A 19,166-nucleotide genomic window follows, 5' to 3' on the forward strand; every position below is an offset into this window, starting at 1 on the left:
ATTGCATGTAGGTCAGGAGTCAGACTACCTGGCTTGGAATTCTGGGTTTCCCAGTTAAGAGCTCTGTCCTCTCTGGGGCAAGGTATTCTTTGTTTCCGTTTGTTCATCCCTAAAGGGGGAGAATAATCATAGTCTTATCTGTGTAATTATTGTAAGGGTTAAGGAAAATAGTCCATGTAGATGATTCTCTAAGGTTACTACTGCCTGGCGCATACTGAGAGTTCTCCAAGGGATAGCTATGGAGGATCTCGAGGGAGTGTATGACTCCCAAGTTGTGACAGGAGTAACTTGGTAGATGGCGGTGCCATTTCGGGAGATGGAAACACTTGGACTGAGGGAAGAAGGAACAGGTTTGGGGAGGAAACTTAAATTCTGTTTTTACTGAGGTGTCAGGTTAGTATTTGCACATTATTGCTGCAGTTGGATGAATTTGATTTGGGAGCTTAAAAGAGAAAAGATTAAGGTTTCAGTATATATTTGGGCATCATTAGCCTATAGTTGTTATTGAATATAATGGAGTTAGATGAGACTGCCCAGGAAGGAAGGAATTTGATAGTGTAGTCCTTCATATTTCATGGTACTCACTCACCCTGAGGTCTTGTTTTTTTAGTTAATTATTCAGGGGTGGAATTTACAGATAGAAAAGCTTTCCACGGCTTTTCAGTTAACAGGATTTCTCCAGGGTTAGCTTGTGGCTACAGAATAAGTTTATACTGGGGTCCAGTTTTATGATGTTAAATTTAGGTGCTAACAGAATGCACTGAACATGAGGCGCTTGGGTGGCTCAGTCGGTTAAGCGACTGTCTTCGGCTCAGGTCATGATCCTGGAGTCCTGTGATCGAGTCCCACGTTGGGCTCCCTGCTTCTCCCTCTGACCCTCCCCCCTCTCGTGCTGTCTCTCTCTCTCTCTCTCTCAAGTAAATAAATAAAATCTTTTAAAAAAAATGCACTGAACAGAAGACAAAGGTTTAATGCTAGTAATGAGGTTTCTCACAGCAAACTAATTTTTTTGCATATTTTTTCTGGATCTAAATTTGGTCTTAGATATCTTTTTTGTGTGTGTGTAAGATTTATTGTTTATTTTGAGAGAGAGAGAGAGGGCATGTGTTTGTGGTGGGGAGGAGTAGAAAGCAAAAGAGAATCTCCAGTAGACTCCCCATTGAGCATGGAGCCTCACAGAGGGCTCAGTCCCACGACCCTGAGATCATGACCCCAGCCGAAATGAAGAATCAGGCTTAACTGACTGAGCCACCCAGGCATCCTTCAGATACCTTGATTTTAATTTAGATTCAGATTTTAGACTCACAGGCTCCATATCTTTTGGTATATTTATAAACTATATTAGAGGGAGAGTGCCAATAAGTATGGTATGGTGTACATCAAGAAAACTTAATATCCTCAAATTTTAATGAATAACAAGGCCTAAAGGAGAGATTTAGTACTTAACAAATTAGTGTTTTTAGTCTAAGTAGAGTAATATGTAGCCTACAACTTTGAGGACAGTCTGCTAGGAGACACCTCAGAATGAGAATAAACTCTGATTTACACACAAAATGATTGATGACCATTTCTTTTTTTTTTTTTTTTAAGATTTTATTTATTTATTTGACAGAGATAGACAGAGATAGACAGCGAGAGAGGGAACACAAGCAGGGGGAGTGGGAAAGGGAGAAGCAGGCTTCCCACCGAGCAGGGAGCCCGATGCGGTGCTCGATCCCAGGACCCTGAGATCATGACCTGAGCTGAAGGCAGTCGCTTAACCAACTGAGCCACCCAGGCGCCCCTGATTGATGACCATTTCTTAATATAGTAGTTTGACTTTGAGTTTATGCCTCACAGTAGGTGACTTGGAAAAAAACTTTCTATGCCCTTGTTTCTTCCTTTGTAGAGACACAATAATAGTATTCACTATATAATTTTATCTCCCATTGTTTGAGGATTGAGTTAACACATAAGGTGCCTATTGTAAAAAGTGGGACATTACATAAAAAGATTTTTTTTTTTTAAGATTTGTTCATTTGTGAGAGCACCTGCATGTGACTGGGAGGAGGGGCAGAGGGAAAGAGAGTCCTCAAGCAGACTCCCTTCCTAGCCTGGAGGCGGAGCCTGACACTGCTCAGTCCCAGGACCCTGAGATCACGACCCCAGCTGAGATCCAGAATCAGCCACTCAACTGAGCCATCCAGGCACCTCACATAAAATGTTTTTAAGAAAAGGTCAGGGGTACCTGGGTGGCTTAGTTAAGCATCCAACTCTTGATGTAGGCTCAGGTAATGATCTCAGGGAGATGAGATTCATCCCTGCGTCAGGCTCCATGCTGAGCATAGAGTCTGCTTAAGATTCTCTCTCTTGCTCTCAAAAAAAAAAGTCAAAATCACTTGGAGTCACCCAAAGATAACCATTTTGAGGGATATTTCTTTTTTAGTCTTGATTTATGCGTATAATTCAAGTCGTGTATTTTGTATACTGCTTTTTTGTACAACATGTTATAGGCCTTCCAATTATGTCATTAAAATTTTGTCATAAGCAATTTTAATAGCAGTATGATAGAATATCCTGTGTTTAACCTAGGTTTTCAGTTAATTCCAGTTATCGGTCACTTGTGGTGTTTGCTCATAAATAATGTGGTTTAACTTTTGTTTTCTTAGGTCGGAAGAAGACACTTGAATCATGGGTGATGTTAAAAATTTTCTGTATGCCTGGTGTGGCAAAAGGAAGATGACCCCATCCTATGAAATTAGAGCAGTGGGGAACAAAAACAGGCAGAAGTTCATGTGTGAGGTATTACTATATTTTTGTGATTTTTTGACACTTATTTTGGTGTTAAGAGAAAAATGTTTTCTGTTCAGAAACAGTAGTGTTGTATGTTATTTATTGTCGCTTGTTTGCTATTCTGTTTCATTATAAATCATTTTCAAGCGAGCATTACTTTTAAAACAATCTGATAGGTAAATTATTCTGGTTAGAACATGTATCTCCCTCAGCTGCCACAGTACCAGTAGTGCAGATTAGAAAAGTTGGATCAGCTATTTGCAGTTTCACTAATTCCTTTGGAAAGTGGAGCGATTCTTGATTGCTTCGAGTCAAATTGCTTAAAATAAATACAAATGGGGAGCTTGTTCTTGGGTCTTATAAAATCAGATTTTAATGTGGAACATTCTGTTACAGAAGAGAATATCTGAGCCACATAAATTAATATTGTTGTTTTTAGATTAGTTTATCACTGGGCAGCATAGCATAATTCAAGCTTTTTCATAAGTCAACGATTTTCTTAGATGTTATTTTCTGTGTTTTTATGGAGTATATCTTCAACATTTAACTGTTATCTCTTAATGGACTATTGAATTACCTTTTTTTTTTTAAGACCCAGAATTACCCGGGTCAATCTCTTCTAATACATTTTTTTTCTTGACTGTAAAAGGTTCGAGTGGAAGGTTATAATTACATTGGCATGGGCAATTCCACCAATAAAAAAGATGCACAGAGCAATGCTGCCAGAGATTTTGTTAACTATTTGGTTCGGATAAATGAAGTAAAGAGTGAAGAAGTCCCAGCTGTTGGGGTAAGTACTTAGGCAGGCCCAGCACTTAACATATATGTGGTAAGGTAATGCCAACCCAATATGTATAGAGAGACAGGGTGATGATTTTTCAATGATGTTTTCAAATATATTGTGTTCCTTAGTGAACCTGGGAATCTTGTTTTCTTGGAGCCCAGGGATGAGTTCCTGAAGATTTTGATTTTATTGTGATTACATACCTGACTTGTGGGCTTGGGAAATTCCATTAATCTGTGTGTCTCATAGTTTTATATATTTCATTCATTCATAAACTGATTTTCAGAGCCTGTTGTGTTCTGTGTACTTCCAAACATAACATTTTAAACAGAATATAAAAATCAGAAATACCTTAAGACAGTGTTTACTTCCATTGACAGTTCCTTATTACAGTAGAGAGAAAATTCTGTTTTGTGCAATGGCATATCATTTTACTTATATTGTGTAAGTATGCAACAGACTCCTTTCTAGTACTGTTTTTAAGAAATAAACTTTATTTCTCATTTAATTAAAAAATGAAAATTTGAGTTTTCACAAAGATAGAGGAATTCTTAACAATATAAAAAGATTCACATTATGATTTAAGTAAATACCTAAGGTAACTTAAATGAAAGATTCAGTTTTTATAAAACCTTTAGGAATAATATCTGTATCAATTTTAACAATTTATTTTCACTGTGTATTCTGACTTATTTATAAAGGTTGATATAAATGTTTTATTTCCATTGCTTTGACGCAGAAATTAGACTTGTATATTATACCACTAGATAATTGATATTGGTTGGCCCATGAGCAAAATAAAGGAATTGGACAAGATGATCTTGGAGATTTCTTAGCTATGAAAAGAATGTTGCAAATATCTTTCATATGTTTGGAACATTGGCATTTGCTCCATCTTTTATGACCTAATCTGTATCTTTTAACCTCTTCCTCTTAAAGTGTAGGTCTGCTGGTGACAAATTCTTCTTAATTTTGTTATATGTGAAAATGTTATTTTACCTCCGGTCTCGCATAGTTTCACTAGATGTAGAATTCTGATGTGCCAGTGTCCTTTTCTTTCAGCACTTGTTTTCTTCCATTGTTATCTGATGAGAAGTCAGTTATAATCAAATCATTTCCTTCTATATGTAATGTATTATTTTCTTTGATTGCATTTTTTTTTCTTTGTTTTCAAGCAGTTTGACTATGATGTGACTAGGTATGGTTTTCTTTGTACTTACCCCGCTTGGAATTTGCTGAGATTTTTGAATCTGTAAATTTCTGTCTTTTACCAAACTTGGGGAATCTTTGGCTATTATTTTTTCAATTTTTTTTTTTTTTTTTGCCTCGTTCTCTTTTTTTGGGACTCAATATGTTAAACTTTTGTATATTATCCCAAAGGTCCCTGAGGCTCTTTCTTTTTTTCTTTCTGTTCTTCAGGTTGAATGACTTCTACTGATTATCTTCAAGTTCACGGATTGTTCTCTGTCAGCTCCCTTTTGTTGTCAGCCCATCCAGTGAATTTTTTATTTCATGTATTGTCTTTCTCGTTTCCAGAATTAACAGGTTGTTGTTGTTTTCATTTTTGTTTTTTAAGATTTTATTTATTTATTCATGAGAGACAGAGAGAGAGGCAGAGGGAGAAGCAAGGAACAGGGGGCCCGATGCTGGACTCAGTCCCAGGACCTGGGATCATGACCTGAGCCCAAGGCAGACACTTAACCGTCTGAGCCACCCAGGCACCCTGTTGTTGTTTTTTTAAGAGATTTTATTTCTCTGGTGGCATTTCTTACTGTTGCATTCATTATAAGCATATGTTCATAATACAAATGTGAATTTTGTTTATGTCATTGAGCATAGTTATAATAGCTGTTTTAAAATTCTTGACTAGTAAATCTAACATCTGGATCATCTCAGGTTGGGTTCTCTTGATTGTATTTTCTCTTGAGATTTGTTCACCTTTTTCTTTCTGTGTCAAGTAATTTTGGATTATGTCTTGGGCGTTGTGATAATCATGTTGTAGAGACCCTAAATAATGTTATATTTCTCAAAAGGTTATTGATTTTGTTGTACTGTCAAGAAATTTGGTTGGACTCCAGACACTTATCTTTTGGGTGACAGTGTAAATCTCATTTTAGTTTTCTGATCCTTGCTAGGCAGCTTGGAGTTTGTCTTAATACTGTTGTTCAGGGGTTAGGCAGTGATTTGGGCAGAGTTTATGGAATTTGAGATTCTTCCTTCTTTCCTTCCCAGGATTGCTGCCTCTTCTCGTAGCAGCGTTCATTCTTTCCTTCCCAGGATTGCTGCCTCATTTCTCTAGCAGCGTTCATTTACCCAAGCTTATGTTCTCTGATTGCTCAGGCCTAAAAGACTGGGTTTTCTTTTGGAGTTTTAACTGCCTCACATGGTCTTCCCTTAGGCTAAAAGCCATAATAGACTGGAATTACAACCTTTGGTATTCCTTGCTTTCTCATTTCAAGTCACCTCCATAATCTTCCAGCTTTGTTCACTTTTTAGTGCTTGCATAAATAGTTGGGGGGGTTTTGGGGGCAGGTTTTTTTGTATCTTTTCCCCCTAGATTTCATGTTATTTGCAGGAAGGTCAATCTAGTCTATGCATTTGCCACTTTCCCTCTAACTTCCTCTGCTCCAGCTACACTGGCTTATCATTTCTCAGTGTGCCAACACCTCTCTACCTCAAGACTTTTGTATGTAACTATTCTTTCTGCCTTGAGTGCTCTTCCCCAGCCATCCTTGTCAAAGGTGCAAATCCAGTGCTACCATTACCCTGGTATTTCTTATCCCCTTTCATTGTTTCATTTTTCTTAGTAGCACTTACTAACTTCTAACCCAGTGCTTGTCAGCTGGAAGTGATTTTGTCTCTCAGGGATGTTTGGCAATGTATGGAGTCATTTTTGTTACAACTGGAAGGGAGTGTCAGCAATACTAACCTGTAATATGAGGCCAGGGATGCTGCTGAACATCTACAATGCATAAGATAGTCTCCTACAACAAAGAATTGTCCAGCCCAAAATGTCAGTTGTACTGAGTATAAAAAACACTCTTCCAACCTCATTTTTCCCCAAACTTTTCATATAAGAATAAAAGTTCAAAAGAGCAGGTTTTTGCCCTTTTTTTTTAAGAGTTTATTTATTAGAGAAAGAGCATGTTTGCCAGGGGGCAGAGAGAGAGGGAGAAGCATACTCCCCGCTGAGCAGGGAGCCCGGTACTCCCTGGGCACAATCCCAGAACCCTGAGACCCAAGAGCTGAGCCGAAGGCAGACACTTCACCGACTGAACCATCCATGTGCCCTGGTTTTTGTTTTGAGTTCATTTGCTGTTTCTACAGTGTTAAAATTACAGCAGGCACTTGAAGTTCTTTTTTTTTCCGGTTGAATGAATGAATGATGAATGGGTGAATTTGGAAAAACATCATATAACAAACCAATCCCTACTTTTAGCTACCATCTTTATCTCATCTCATTCCTGCCAAATCCTTGATCATGTCACTTACTTCATTTAGCATTTGCCCTTTCATTCCACAAATTGCTCTTCCCAAAAGTGACCTGTTTCTGAATGCAAAGGATACTTTAAAATTTTTTTATTGTGGAAATTTCAAATGTGTATAGAACTACTTCTTTGAGCTCATGTTTTCATAATTCATTTGCAGTACTTTACAGTAGGGCCAGTCATGACTCATCTCTAGTCTTTACTTTCTTCAGATTTTTTTTTAAAGATTATTTATTTATTTATTTGACAGAGAGGGAGACCACAAGAGAGGGAACACAAGCAGGGGGGAGTGGGAGAGGGAGAAGCAGACTCCCCTCTGAGCAGGGAGCCCGATGCGGGACTCGATCCCAGGACCTTGGGATCATGACCTGAGCTGGAGGCAGACGCTTAACGACTGAGCCACACAGACACCCCTCTTCAGATGATTTTGAAGGATATTCTAGGCATCCTATCCTCTGTTACTATTTCAGTTTGTATCTCTTAAAGATAATCCTTCTAAAAAGCAATAACAATTCCATTATCAAATCTAAAAAATTTTAGAATTGTTTCTTAATGTCCTCAGATATCCAGTTAATACTCAAATTTTCCTGTTTCACAAATCAATTTTTTACATTTTGTTTAAATCATGCTCCAAATGATGTCTGTGTTTATGATTAATATCTCTTAATCACTAGATTCTCTTACTCTTTTTCTCATTTTTCTCTGTAATTTGTTGAAGAAAGCACATCATTTATTCTTTAGTTTCCCACAGTTTGGAATTTGCAGATTACATCCATGTGGTATCACAAAACATTTCTCTGCCTCTTTGTTTCCCACAATTGGTAGTTAGATCTAGAGACTTGATTAGATTCAGATTTGATGGGAGTGGAGGGGCAAGAATAAGAAAATACCAAAGGTGATGTTCTGTTCTATCAGGAGGAGGCATGTAATGTTGTGATGTTAGCAGTGATTTATGATCACTGCTTAGATTTATTCATTAGCAGTTTCCTTTGATTTTGAGCTGGAATACTTTTATAACAAGAAACCTATTATCAATAATTTAGTCACCCTGAGTTAGAGTTTAGACAGAGAAGGCGAGATAAATGATAATTTCACTTTACTTAGTGGTGTTCTATAAATATCTGTTGTCCGTCTGCTCTAACAAGTCATTTAAATCCAGTGTTTCCTTACTGATTTCTGTCTGGATGACTGTCCATTGACGTAAATGGGGTATTAAAGTTCCCTACTATAGTTGTACTGTTATCTCTTTTTCTTTTATGTCTGTTAATATTTGCTTTTTGTATATTTTCCTGCTCCTATGTTGGGTGCCTAAATATTTACGAATGCTATATCCTTTTATTGCGTTGACCTTTTTATCATTAGGAAATGCCCTTCTTTGTCTCTTATTACACTCTTTGTTTCAAAGTTTATTATCCACACACGCACACACACAAAAACAAAAAACAAAGTCTATTTTCTGGTTGCTTCCCCAGACAAATGGAAATGTTTCTTTTCATTGCATGGAATATCTTTCTGTCCTTTCACTTTCAGTCTGTGTGTACTTCCATCTAAAGTGTATCTCTTGGATCACTTTTGGCCTCCCTTTGGCTGCCATCTTGTGTCCCCATGTGTGTGCACTGAACCTCAGCTGGTCCACCCAAGACCTCCTAAGTGCCAACCCTATTCCCTCATGTGGTCCTGTTTCCATTCCAACAAGATGAAAGAAACTATCATTAACTGGGAGAAACTTGCCAAACTGCAAGCACGCGTGTGCATTGGTGGGAAAGAAACTGCTCACCAAGAAGGTGGTTGTTCATGGAACGGCTACAGCAGATGATAGAAAACTTCAGTTCTCTTTCAAGAAGTTAGGGATAAACAATATCTTTGATATTGAAAAAGTGAATGTGTTCACAAACCAAGGAACAGTGATCTACTTTAACAACCCTAAAATTCAGGCATCCCTGGCAATGTGAACACTTTAATAACCATTATAGGCCATGCTAAGACCATGCAGCTGACAGAAATGCTACCCAATATCTTAAACCAGCTTAGTGGAGATAGTCTGACTCCTTTAAGAAGACTGACTGAAGCTCTGTCCAAACCAGTCTATGGATGGAAAAGCACCACTTGCTACCAGAAAGGATGATGATGATGATGAAGTTCCAGATCTTATGGAGAATTTTGATGAAGCTTCCAAGAACGAAGCAAACTGAATTGAGTCAACTTCTGAAGAAGATAAAACTTGAAGAAGTTACTGGGAGCTGCTACTTTATATTATGCTGCTTTTTTAAATTCTGTTCATGGATCTGATAAAATCGAGATCTCTAATATTTTTAAAGCCAAGCGCCTAGGACATTATAGCTCTTTTCAGTTTTTGCTTATACACAATTCATTCCTTATAGCTAATTAAGCCAAAGAAGCCTGGGAATAAAGTTTGAAAGAAGGTTAATAAAGTTCTTTTTGTACTAAAAAATAAACTGTATCTCGTAGGCAACATACAGGTGGTTCATGTTTTTTTATCCATTCAGTCACTCTGTTTTGATTGGAGAATTTAGTCCATTTACATTTAAAGTAATTATTAATAGGTGTGTGCTTATTGCCATTCTGTTCATTGTTCTTTAGCTGTTTCTCTAGTTTCTATTCCTTTTTCTGTTTGTGGTTTGAGGATTTTCTTTAATGGTATGCTTGTACTCCTTTTTCTTTTGTGTATTTCAGAATTTTGCTTTGTGATCATCATTACACTTACACGTAACAATGTATACCGATGTTTTAAGTCCGTAACTTAAGTTCTAAAGTGCAACGTTTTTACACCTCTCCACCACCATGTTATATATTTTTGATATAATTTACATCTTTATTTTGTGTATCCTTTAATTATTAAAATCAGTTACTTTTACTGTTTTTGTTTTTTAACCTTCATACTAGTTTTATAAGTATACTTAATCTATTACATTTATTATGTATTAATTTTCCCAGTGAGATTTAGTCTTTCATATTTCTTCTTGTTACCAGTAAGTGCCCTTTCGTTATAGCTTAAAGAAGTCCTTTTTAAAAAAATACTTATTTATTTGAGAGAGAGAGCACAAGCAGCAGAGGGAGAGGGAGAAGCAGGCTCCCTGCCAATGCAGAGCTCAATCCCAGGACTCTGAGATCATGACCTGAGCCGAAGGCAGACGCCCAATGACTGAGCCACCCAGGCAGCCCAAGAAGTCCTTTTAACATTTCTTGTAAAGGCGTATTTAGTGGTAATGAGTGAATTCTAGCATTTGCTTATCTGGGAAACTATTTCTCTCTCCTTCAGTTCTGAATGATGACTTTGCCAGGTAACATATATTCTTGCATGGAAATTTTTTCCCCAGCACTTTGAATATATCATGCTACTCCCTTCTGGCCCACAAAGTTTTCACTGAAGAATCTGCTCATGGATGGGGGTTCCCATGTGTGTAATGAGATATTTCTCTTTTGCTGCCTTTTATTCTCTCCTTGCTTTACCTTTTGATATTTTAATTATAATGTGTCTTGGTTTGGGTTTCTTTGCATTCATCTTATTTATAACCCTCTGGGCTTCCTGCATCTGGATGGTCTGTTTCCTTCCCCAGGTTAGGAAAGTTTTCAGCCCTTTTTTTCATCAAATAAGATTTCTGCTCCTTCTCGCTCGCTCTTTCCTCCTCCTTGAAACCCAGTGATACGAATATTAGTCCATTTGATGTTTTCCTATAAGTCTCTTAAGGTATCTTTACATTTTTTTCACTTTTTTTTCTTTTTGCTGCTCTGATTGGGTGAGTTGCACTGCCTTGGATTTGAATTAACTACTCCTTTCTTCTTTTCCATCTGGTCTGCTGTTTTAACAACTCTAAGTGTTATTTTTCAGTTCAGTTACTGTATTTTTCAGCTCTTTGACCTCTCTAATTGGTACTTTCTTATATTTTCCATCTCTTTGTTGAAGTTCTGTGTTCATACATTCTTCTCCCCAGTTTGGTGAGCATCTTTATAACCATTATTTTAAAGTTTTTATCAGATAAATTACATAGTTCCATTTCATTAAGGTTTTATCTGGTTCTTTCATTTAGAACATATTCCTGTTTCATTTTGCCTGACTATGTTAGTTTCTATACAGTACATGAAACAATTCTCCCAAGTCTTGAAGGAGCGGCCTCATATAGGAGATGAACTTTTTCATTCAGCCCTGCCCCAGCTTTTGGTGGTTTCTCAAACCTCTGTTCTTGTCCAGGCAGTTCATTAATAGCTCCTTGTAGTTGAGGATGTGCTAAGATCACTCAGTGTCCCAAAGGGTAGGATCTCAGCACCTAGATTCAGGCAGACTAGAAGCCAGACCCTCAGGCAGCATCTTTTAAAAGAATGTGAATATATATAAAGTTCTGAGGTGCCAAAAGCGTAAGTCCTGCTGGCCACCAGAGCCAGGTAATCTAGAAGTGTTCCCTGGGTAGCAGTTGCAAATATTTGGGCTCCAGACGAGTGTATAATCTCCTTTTGGGGAGATACCAACAAGCTGGAACAAGGCAGAGGAAGATCACCATATGTTCCTTCAGAGCAGCTACGTAGGCAGTGTGTGCCAAACCTGAAGCCTGCCTCTGTCTGAAGCTTCAGGACAAACGAAGTGACCTCCTTCACAGAAAGACTGGGGGTATGCCTCAGTCCCCTCACTGTGCCTGGGAATGGTAGTCTGCCAAGAACTGTTGCTCCATTTGACACAGTCCCAGGGGACCCAAGAACATAAGCCCCTGTGGCAACTGGAGCCAGGTGATTGAGGGGGCATTCCTGGGTGTTAGCTACAAAAACCAGATGCTTGTAAAGCTTTTCCTCAGGAAACACTGGCACTCTGGAACACAGTAGAAGGAGATAGCACCTTCTCTCCGAGGTCTCTGGAATACAGTCAGCCCCTAGATGCCTGTTTAATTAGAAGCCTACTCCTCAGGCCACGGTCATGATGATTAGCTAAAAGTAAGCCTCCTTCACCGAAAGACACCCTCTTCCTGTGCCATGGATGTGATAGCTGTTTAAGAGCTGTCTCCAGTAAGCATGTAGCAGTCTATATTAAGCTGATGGTTGCATAAGTTCAAACCATTCTTTACTCCTCTTCCCCCCAGTGTTTTATGTATATGGTGTCCTACTTGACTACATTCTTTTATTCTGTGAATTTATTTTGTTGACTGAGTTTTTACAGAAATACTTATCTTTACTGGTTTTGTGTTTCCTACTTTTCATACTCTCACTTAACAGTCTTTCCTTCCTACTCTGAGTCCTCTTTAATATTTCTTGTAGGGCTGGTTTAGTCCTGAACTCCTTTAGCTTTTGCTTGTCTTGGAAACTCTTCATCTCTCCTTCTATTCCAAGTGATAGCCTTGCTGGGTAGAATATTCTTGGCTGTAGATTTCTTTCCCTTTCAGCACTTTGAATATCATGCCTTTTCTTCTGGCTGCCAAAGTTTCTGCTGAAAAATCCACTAAGAACCTTATGGGGGGGTTTCCCTTGTATGTAACTGTCTTCTTTTCTCTTGCTGCTTTAAACATTTTTTTTCTTGGGGCGCCTGGGTGGCTCAGATGGTTAAGTGTCTGCCTTCGGCTCAGGTCATGATCTCTCCAGGTCCTGGGATCAAGCTCTGTGTCAGGCTCCCAGCTCAGCGGGGAGTCTGCTTCTGCCTTTCCCCCTGCTTGTGCTCTCTTTTTCTCAAATGAATACATCTTTAAAAAAAATTTAAAAAATTTTTTCTTTATCTCTACTTTTTGCCATTTTGATTACTGTGTCTTTTTGTGGACCTCCTTTGGTTGATTTTGTTGGGGGATCTCTGTGTCTTCTGGATCTAGATACCTGTTTCATTCCCCAGATTAGGGAAGTTTTTAGCTATTATTTCTTGAAGTAAATTTTCTGCCCCCTTTTCTCTCTCTCCTCCTTCTGGGATCCCTGTAATGTGAATGTTACTATGCTTGATGAAGTCACTGAGTTCTCTGAGTCTATTCTTATTTTGCATAATTCTTTTCTCTCATTTGTTCACCTTGATTACTTTGCATTACTGTCTTCTAGTTCATTAATTCGTTCTTCTGCTTCTTCCAGCCTGCTATTTATTCCATCAAGTGCATTTTTAATTTCAGTTGTGTTCTTCATCTCTGATTGGTTCTCTTTTATGTTTTCTATCTCTTCCTTAAGGGTTCTCACTGATGTCCTCCACTCTTTTCTCATATTCATTGAGTTATCTTTATGATCATTATTTTAAAGTCTCTATCAGGCATGCTATTTATGTCTGTTTAACTTGTGTCTCTTGCTGTGGTTTCCCCCTGTTTCATTTGTGACCTACTTTTTGTGTCTTCATTTTGCCTAACTCTGTCTGTTTCTGTGTGTTAGGAAGGTCAGCTACATCTCTTGATCTTGAAAGTAGTGGGCAGGATGCCCACTTTTAACTAGGTGGCACTGGCCCTTCTCCACAGCAGATGCGCAGCTGTTACGGAGACCGAGCTGGCTCGGGCTGCTCTACAAAATGTCTGGAGGCAGGTGGTTAATACCCTCTTTGCCTCTACCTGCATCCTAGTTGATCAAGAACTGTAAAAAAGAAAATCCTCCCTGTTTAGTTCAGGCTGCTATCACAGAGTACCATAGACTGGGTGGCTTGTAAACAACAGAAACATATTCTCACACTCCTGGAGGCTGGGAAGTGTTAGGATACTAGGTTCTGGCTGATTTAGTGTCTGGTGAGAGCCCACTTCCTGGTTCATGAAAGGCTCTCTCAACTATATCCTCACATGGTGGAAAAAGCAAGAGAGCTCTCTCTCTTTTTTTTTTTAATAAGTCACCAATTCCTTTTATGGGGGCTGTACCCTCATGACCTAATCCCTTCCCAAAGGCCCCACCCCCTAATACTATCACACTGGAATTTAGGATTTGGCTATTGGGACTGTCCCTAGAATAAGCTGTACTTTGCCTTCGAGCCCTAACCTTGGAAGAGCACTGTGCTTCATGTTATGTGCTATCTGTATAAAACAAATCCTTCAATTAGAAAGATTGAAAGTAAAGACATGAGTAAAGCTATACCAGGCAAATGAAGTACAAAATAATATCAAAGTAAACTTCAAGGAAGAAAGCAGGAAAGACAAATACTAGTTCACAATATATACCCATCTACCTAATGTTAGAAATGCTAATGTGTATATAGGCCCAACTAAAATGGTAATGTGAGAAAGTAGCAAAAAATCCTGAACATTAGGAAATTTAAACACTTGGTTCTAAATGAAAATTAAAAAGTATACACTCTTTAGGTAACAATGTCAAAACTCTGGAAGACCAAAGGAATTGTCATTTAGTCAAAGTAGTATCAAATACTTTTATTATTGCAAAAGAAATAGTTTTTTAGATGAGTAAACTGGTAATTTTCTTTTTTTTTTTAACTGTTAATTTTCAACTCAGGAAAATAAAACAACTAAAGGAATTAATAGAGATGAAACCAGAAATTGTAGAATTAGAATTGATGAGTAAAAATCTTAAATAACTATAAAAGATAGATAGTCCATCCCAAGTCTAATTAAGAAGATAGTAAATAACTATTGATTCATAGTCCTTTATCCAAAACCCATGTGGTGTAAGATAGGTTTGAGAATTCAGGATTTTTCATATTTTAGAAAAGTAATATGGTACACATACCGTATCTTAAATGACAACTCCAGCAAATCTGAAGCAAAACCTGGTAATCAGACTTTCTTGCTACATCATGTTAATGAGTTCATAAGAGAAAAGTACCTATCTACTCAGTGGTTTACTTAATAGAGGTTTAAAAAAAGCATTTGAGGGGTGCTTGGGTGGCTTCAGTTAAGCATGACCTTCCGCTTAGGTCATGATCTCTCAGGGTCCTGGGATCAAGCCTTGCGTGGGGCTCCATGCTTGGTAGGGAGTCTGCTTCTCCCTCTCCCATGACCTCCCCCCCCATTCGTGCACGCATGAGCACTCTCACAAATAAAATCTTTAAAAAAATAAAATTAAATACTTATTACCAATAAAGTACTTAGGAAATGGAGTAGAAAAATACTTCTTGACGTGTTGAAAAGTATCATCTAAAAATAATAGTAGGTGTGCCTGGCTGGCTGAATTGATGGAGCATGCAACTCTTGATCTCGGGGTTCTGAGTTTGAGCCCCATTTGGGTATAGAGATTACTTAAAAATAAACTTTTAAAAATAATAAATAGCAAAAACAATAAACACTGTACTAAAAACAGCTCATAGAGCAGTGTTCAAAATGTTGAGGTGGTAAGTACATAAATGCATGCATATCTAGAAACACTAATGGAATTGTGATACACTTGGGTTTGTATTTTGTATGTCTGTTTTATATTTCTAGGAGCAATTCATTTTGTGTATATTTACAAAAATATTGTTTCCAGTGGATTAGGGGAAAGAACTCAAAACCAGTTCTTCACTGCAGATAGTTTAAGATGCATTGAACTAGGGGAGTTTCTGTAAAGTTAAGACAAGACCAAGCACTATCACCATGAATACAGTAAATAAAAAATAAGCAGGATATGTAATATAAGAGAAAAAAATGAAGTGTAAATATCATAAAGAATTTAATTGGAAAAAATCCTATTCACTGTAATAGTGAAAATTACAAAGAACTTAAGAATATGTAGTTGGTAGGACCTTTAAGAACAATGTAACAGATTTTTACTGAAGGATAGTATCAAGAAGTCTGAAAGAGTCTGAGATTTTACCATATTTGCAGTCTGACAATTTAGCATGCTTGCAGAAGACAGAAGACTTCTGAGTGAGAGACAAAGGATGTTATTACTCATGGGATAGCAGGCAGCATCAGCTTCATGTTTGTATTGGTTCCCACGTGTCCCCAAATCTTGGGGACGATATGGAGCAGATCCGTGTGGATACTGAGGGCACAGAGAGTTTGTATTATACTTGAGGTACTTTGAGTTTAAGAAACCCTCAGTCTTATAAGGGGGCTGCTGGCAAACCTGCCACCCTCCCTATCTTTACTCATTTGGAAAAAATCTGCTCCCTATTCTGGAGGAAAATATCTCTACCTTCCAAGGTTGTTTGCTATTCAGACATCCTTGAGAAGATGTTTAAATAAGACTTGGAGAACTACAAGATATTCATGGAGAATTGTCTCAACAGATAGATGATTTGATGAAATGTAGAGCTATACTGTTTCTGGGTGGGAGGTTCCATTATCATAAGATGTCAGTTACTCTCTTGTAAGGAAGGAAGGCCGTTTTCCCCAAGTAAATTGTATATATTTTACCATTATTTAATAAAATAGAAAAGTTAATTGGGGGGGGGGCGCCTGGGTGGCTCAGTCAATTAAGCGTCTGTTTTTGGCTCAGGTCATGATCCTGGAGTCCTGGGATTGAGCTTCACGTCAGGCTCCCTGTTCCTCCCTCTTCCTCTGCCACTCCCCTGCTCCTCCTCTCTCACTCTCTCAAATAAATAAATAAAATCTTAAAAAAAAATGAAAGAAAAGTTAATTAGGAAAAATAATTGCTGAAAAATAGCCAAGGAGAATTTTAAAAAGTTAGAAGTAGTAGCTGGTCCACATATTAATAATTTTAATTATTGTGAGATTATAGTAACTGTATTTACATGAAACTATCTCCAAAATGAAATATATGAAAATAATGCAGAATAGGTTTTGGACAGGAAAGGCCATTTTATGGAGGATATCATAGGCAGAAACTAGATTGGATTACACAAACAAAAAGTACCTTTTTGGGCAATAAGCATTTACAAAGTGAAAAAAGGAAAAGGACAACAAAAATTATTTGCAACTTGTATGACAGAGTGAAGTGAGCAGCACTGAGATGTTAAATTCTTAGAAATTAATGAGATCAGTGAATATTCAGATAAAATAATAGGCAGAGAAAATGTAAATTAAAATAGGTTGCCGTAACAAAAAACTAAGCTAATATTGGTAAAGATGTAAAAACACTTGATGTAATTCCTAGAATTGGAGAGGACGTGAGGAAATAGATTGTCAGATATATAGTGCAGGTGCAACCTTTCAGTAATGCACTATGGTGCTTTTTAAAATGTTGATGCCGGGACGCCTGGGTGGCTTAGTTGGTTAAGGGTCTGCCTTTGGCTCAGGACTTGATACCAGGGTCCTGGGATCAATGGACCCCCCCCCCCCCCAATCGGGCTCCCTGCTCAGCAGGGAGTCTGCTTCTCCCTCTCCCTCTGCCCCTCCCCCTGCTTGTCCTTAAGTGAGCACGCTCTCTCTCTTTCTTTCTAGCGTGTTCTCTCTCAAATCTTTTTTAAAAAGTAGATGTACATAAAATATTTTACATCTTGGGATGTGACATTCTCTCTGGAAATCTCTCCTGCCCGTATTCTTCTTTGTTCTCACTTGTTCGATCTCTCTTTACTTATGAGTGTGGCTTCACCAATTAACTTTATTTAAACAGATATCTCACAGTCCCTATTTCTCTTTTGTGCTTCATTTTTTTCTATAGTATTGTATCATAATTGACATATTATGTATTTATTCATTGTTTAGCTCTGTAAGAATCAGAGTATAGCTATTTGAATAGCTCTAAGTACAGAACATCTGTTTCTTTTGTTCATTTTATCCTCAGTACCCAGAACAGTGTCTACTCTATAGAAGGTTCTTAACAGATATTTCTTGAATGTGGAATGTATTTATAAAGCTACTAAGTGGAAAAAATTTATACACCATAAACCGATCCCACTTTTTGTGGAAAAACTGTATTTGTTTACACATATAAAATCTCCAGGTAGAGAATTACAAGTAATTTTTACTACCCTTCTTTTCTGCCTCAAGTAAGGATATAATAGATTCTAGACATTGAAAACAAAGATGTTAAAATTATGGGGTTAGGAGGGGGTGACACATGGACCTCCTTTAAGTATAAAAAAATTTACTACTCCCTGTGAGGATGAAATTACTGATCCTGCCTTGACTTTGCCTCTTGCAGGTAGCACCTCCTCCACCCCCAATTACTGATACACCTGACACCACAGCAACTACGGGTGGAGGTTTACCAGCAACCATGGGAGGGCCTCTTCCTCCACATTTGGCTCTTAAGGCAGGTAAGGGACTTGAATGTGTATGTATGACACGATAAGATATGCATAATCCTTCTTAGTCTTCATCTCTTTCTCATTTGGATAGAAAGATAACTACGTGAACTCATAATGTCGAGACAACCCAGGGCCTTCATAAATTTACAAACACCACCAGTGATTTCTCTTACAAAGTGTGATATAGCTTAATTCCTTACTTCATTAGCTTTTACTAATTTTTATTTCTGGATAAATTTTGCACAGGCTAGAACATTTGATTAAAGGGTCTTATTTATTGCCCTTTCTTGTTTCTAACTTATTCCTATCAAATGTATCGTAGACTTATACCTTGTGCATCCAAGGTGTTACTGAATTCTTATGTTATCAAAGCTTTTTATTGGTCTTGCCCCAGTATAGGATAGATTAACTAGGATCTTGGTCAAGTTACTTAAGTCTTAGATCCAGTATTTATAAAATGAGAATAACAGTAGTATTTATTTCATAAGATTGTTGTGAGGAATAAATTTTTAATAATCAGGCAGTATTAGGTATCTTTAGTTAGTCTGCTTTCTTACCAAGATTTAACACTTGCTTATACCTTTTCAGCTTCTTATCCCCATCACTAGTGCTAACAGGTTTCTCTCAAGGTCATATTTAGCAAAGAAGCAGTTTGAACAAATTTAATCAGTCATCAAGTTTAATCAACTTGAAAATGTATGCTAGATTGTCAGTCACTTATGATCATTGCTAGTAGCTCCCCCCATACATACCAGCCTTGAGGTTATCAATTTAGACTTATATTTCAATCATGAAACAGTTTTCAAGTAAGTCATGAAGATTTGGGGCACATTTCCAAATAATTGAGAAACTCTGCTTTCTAGTTACAGAATGCCAAAATCTAAAAATATTCTTTAAAATATTTAGGATCTTCTTAAATATTTCATTTTCTTTTCTAATAGAAAATAATTCTGGAATTGGGGCCTCTGGCTATGGTCCTCCTGGGCCCACCTGGGATCGAGGAGCCAACTTGAAGGATTATTATTCAAGAAAGGAAGAACAAGAAGTACAAGCGGTAAGGCTATCCTATCACCCTTTGTCACATACCCAG

The 19,166-nt window shown here is 37.7% G+C and overlaps 1 protein-coding gene across 1 annotated transcript in view; it reads left to right on the forward strand.

Annotated features, from left to right (window-relative positions):
• The window catches only part of DHX9 (DExH-box helicase 9), a 51,942-nt gene that overhangs the window by 1,038 nt on the left and 31,738 nt on the right, over window positions 1-19,166 (forward strand). Inside the window, exons 2-5 of the mRNA XM_045877280.3 lie at window positions 2,649-2,781; window positions 3,422-3,562; window positions 17,971-18,085; window positions 19,018-19,130. Of these exons, the coding sequence (XP_045733236.1) occupies window positions 2,671-2,781; window positions 3,422-3,562; window positions 17,971-18,085; window positions 19,018-19,130 (480 nt within the window). The 5' untranslated portion in view covers window positions 2,649-2,670. The remainder of the gene's footprint in view (window positions 1-2,648; window positions 2,782-3,421; window positions 3,563-17,970; window positions 18,086-19,017; window positions 19,131-19,166) is intronic.

Source organism: Mirounga angustirostris, unplaced genomic scaffold (assembly GCF_029215605.1).
Source record: "Mirounga angustirostris isolate CCGP_5_RB_7025 unplaced genomic scaffold, mMirAng1.0.hap1 SCAF_6, whole genome shotgun sequence".
Lineage (NCBI taxonomy): Eukaryota > Metazoa > Chordata > Mammalia > Carnivora > Phocidae > Mirounga > Mirounga angustirostris.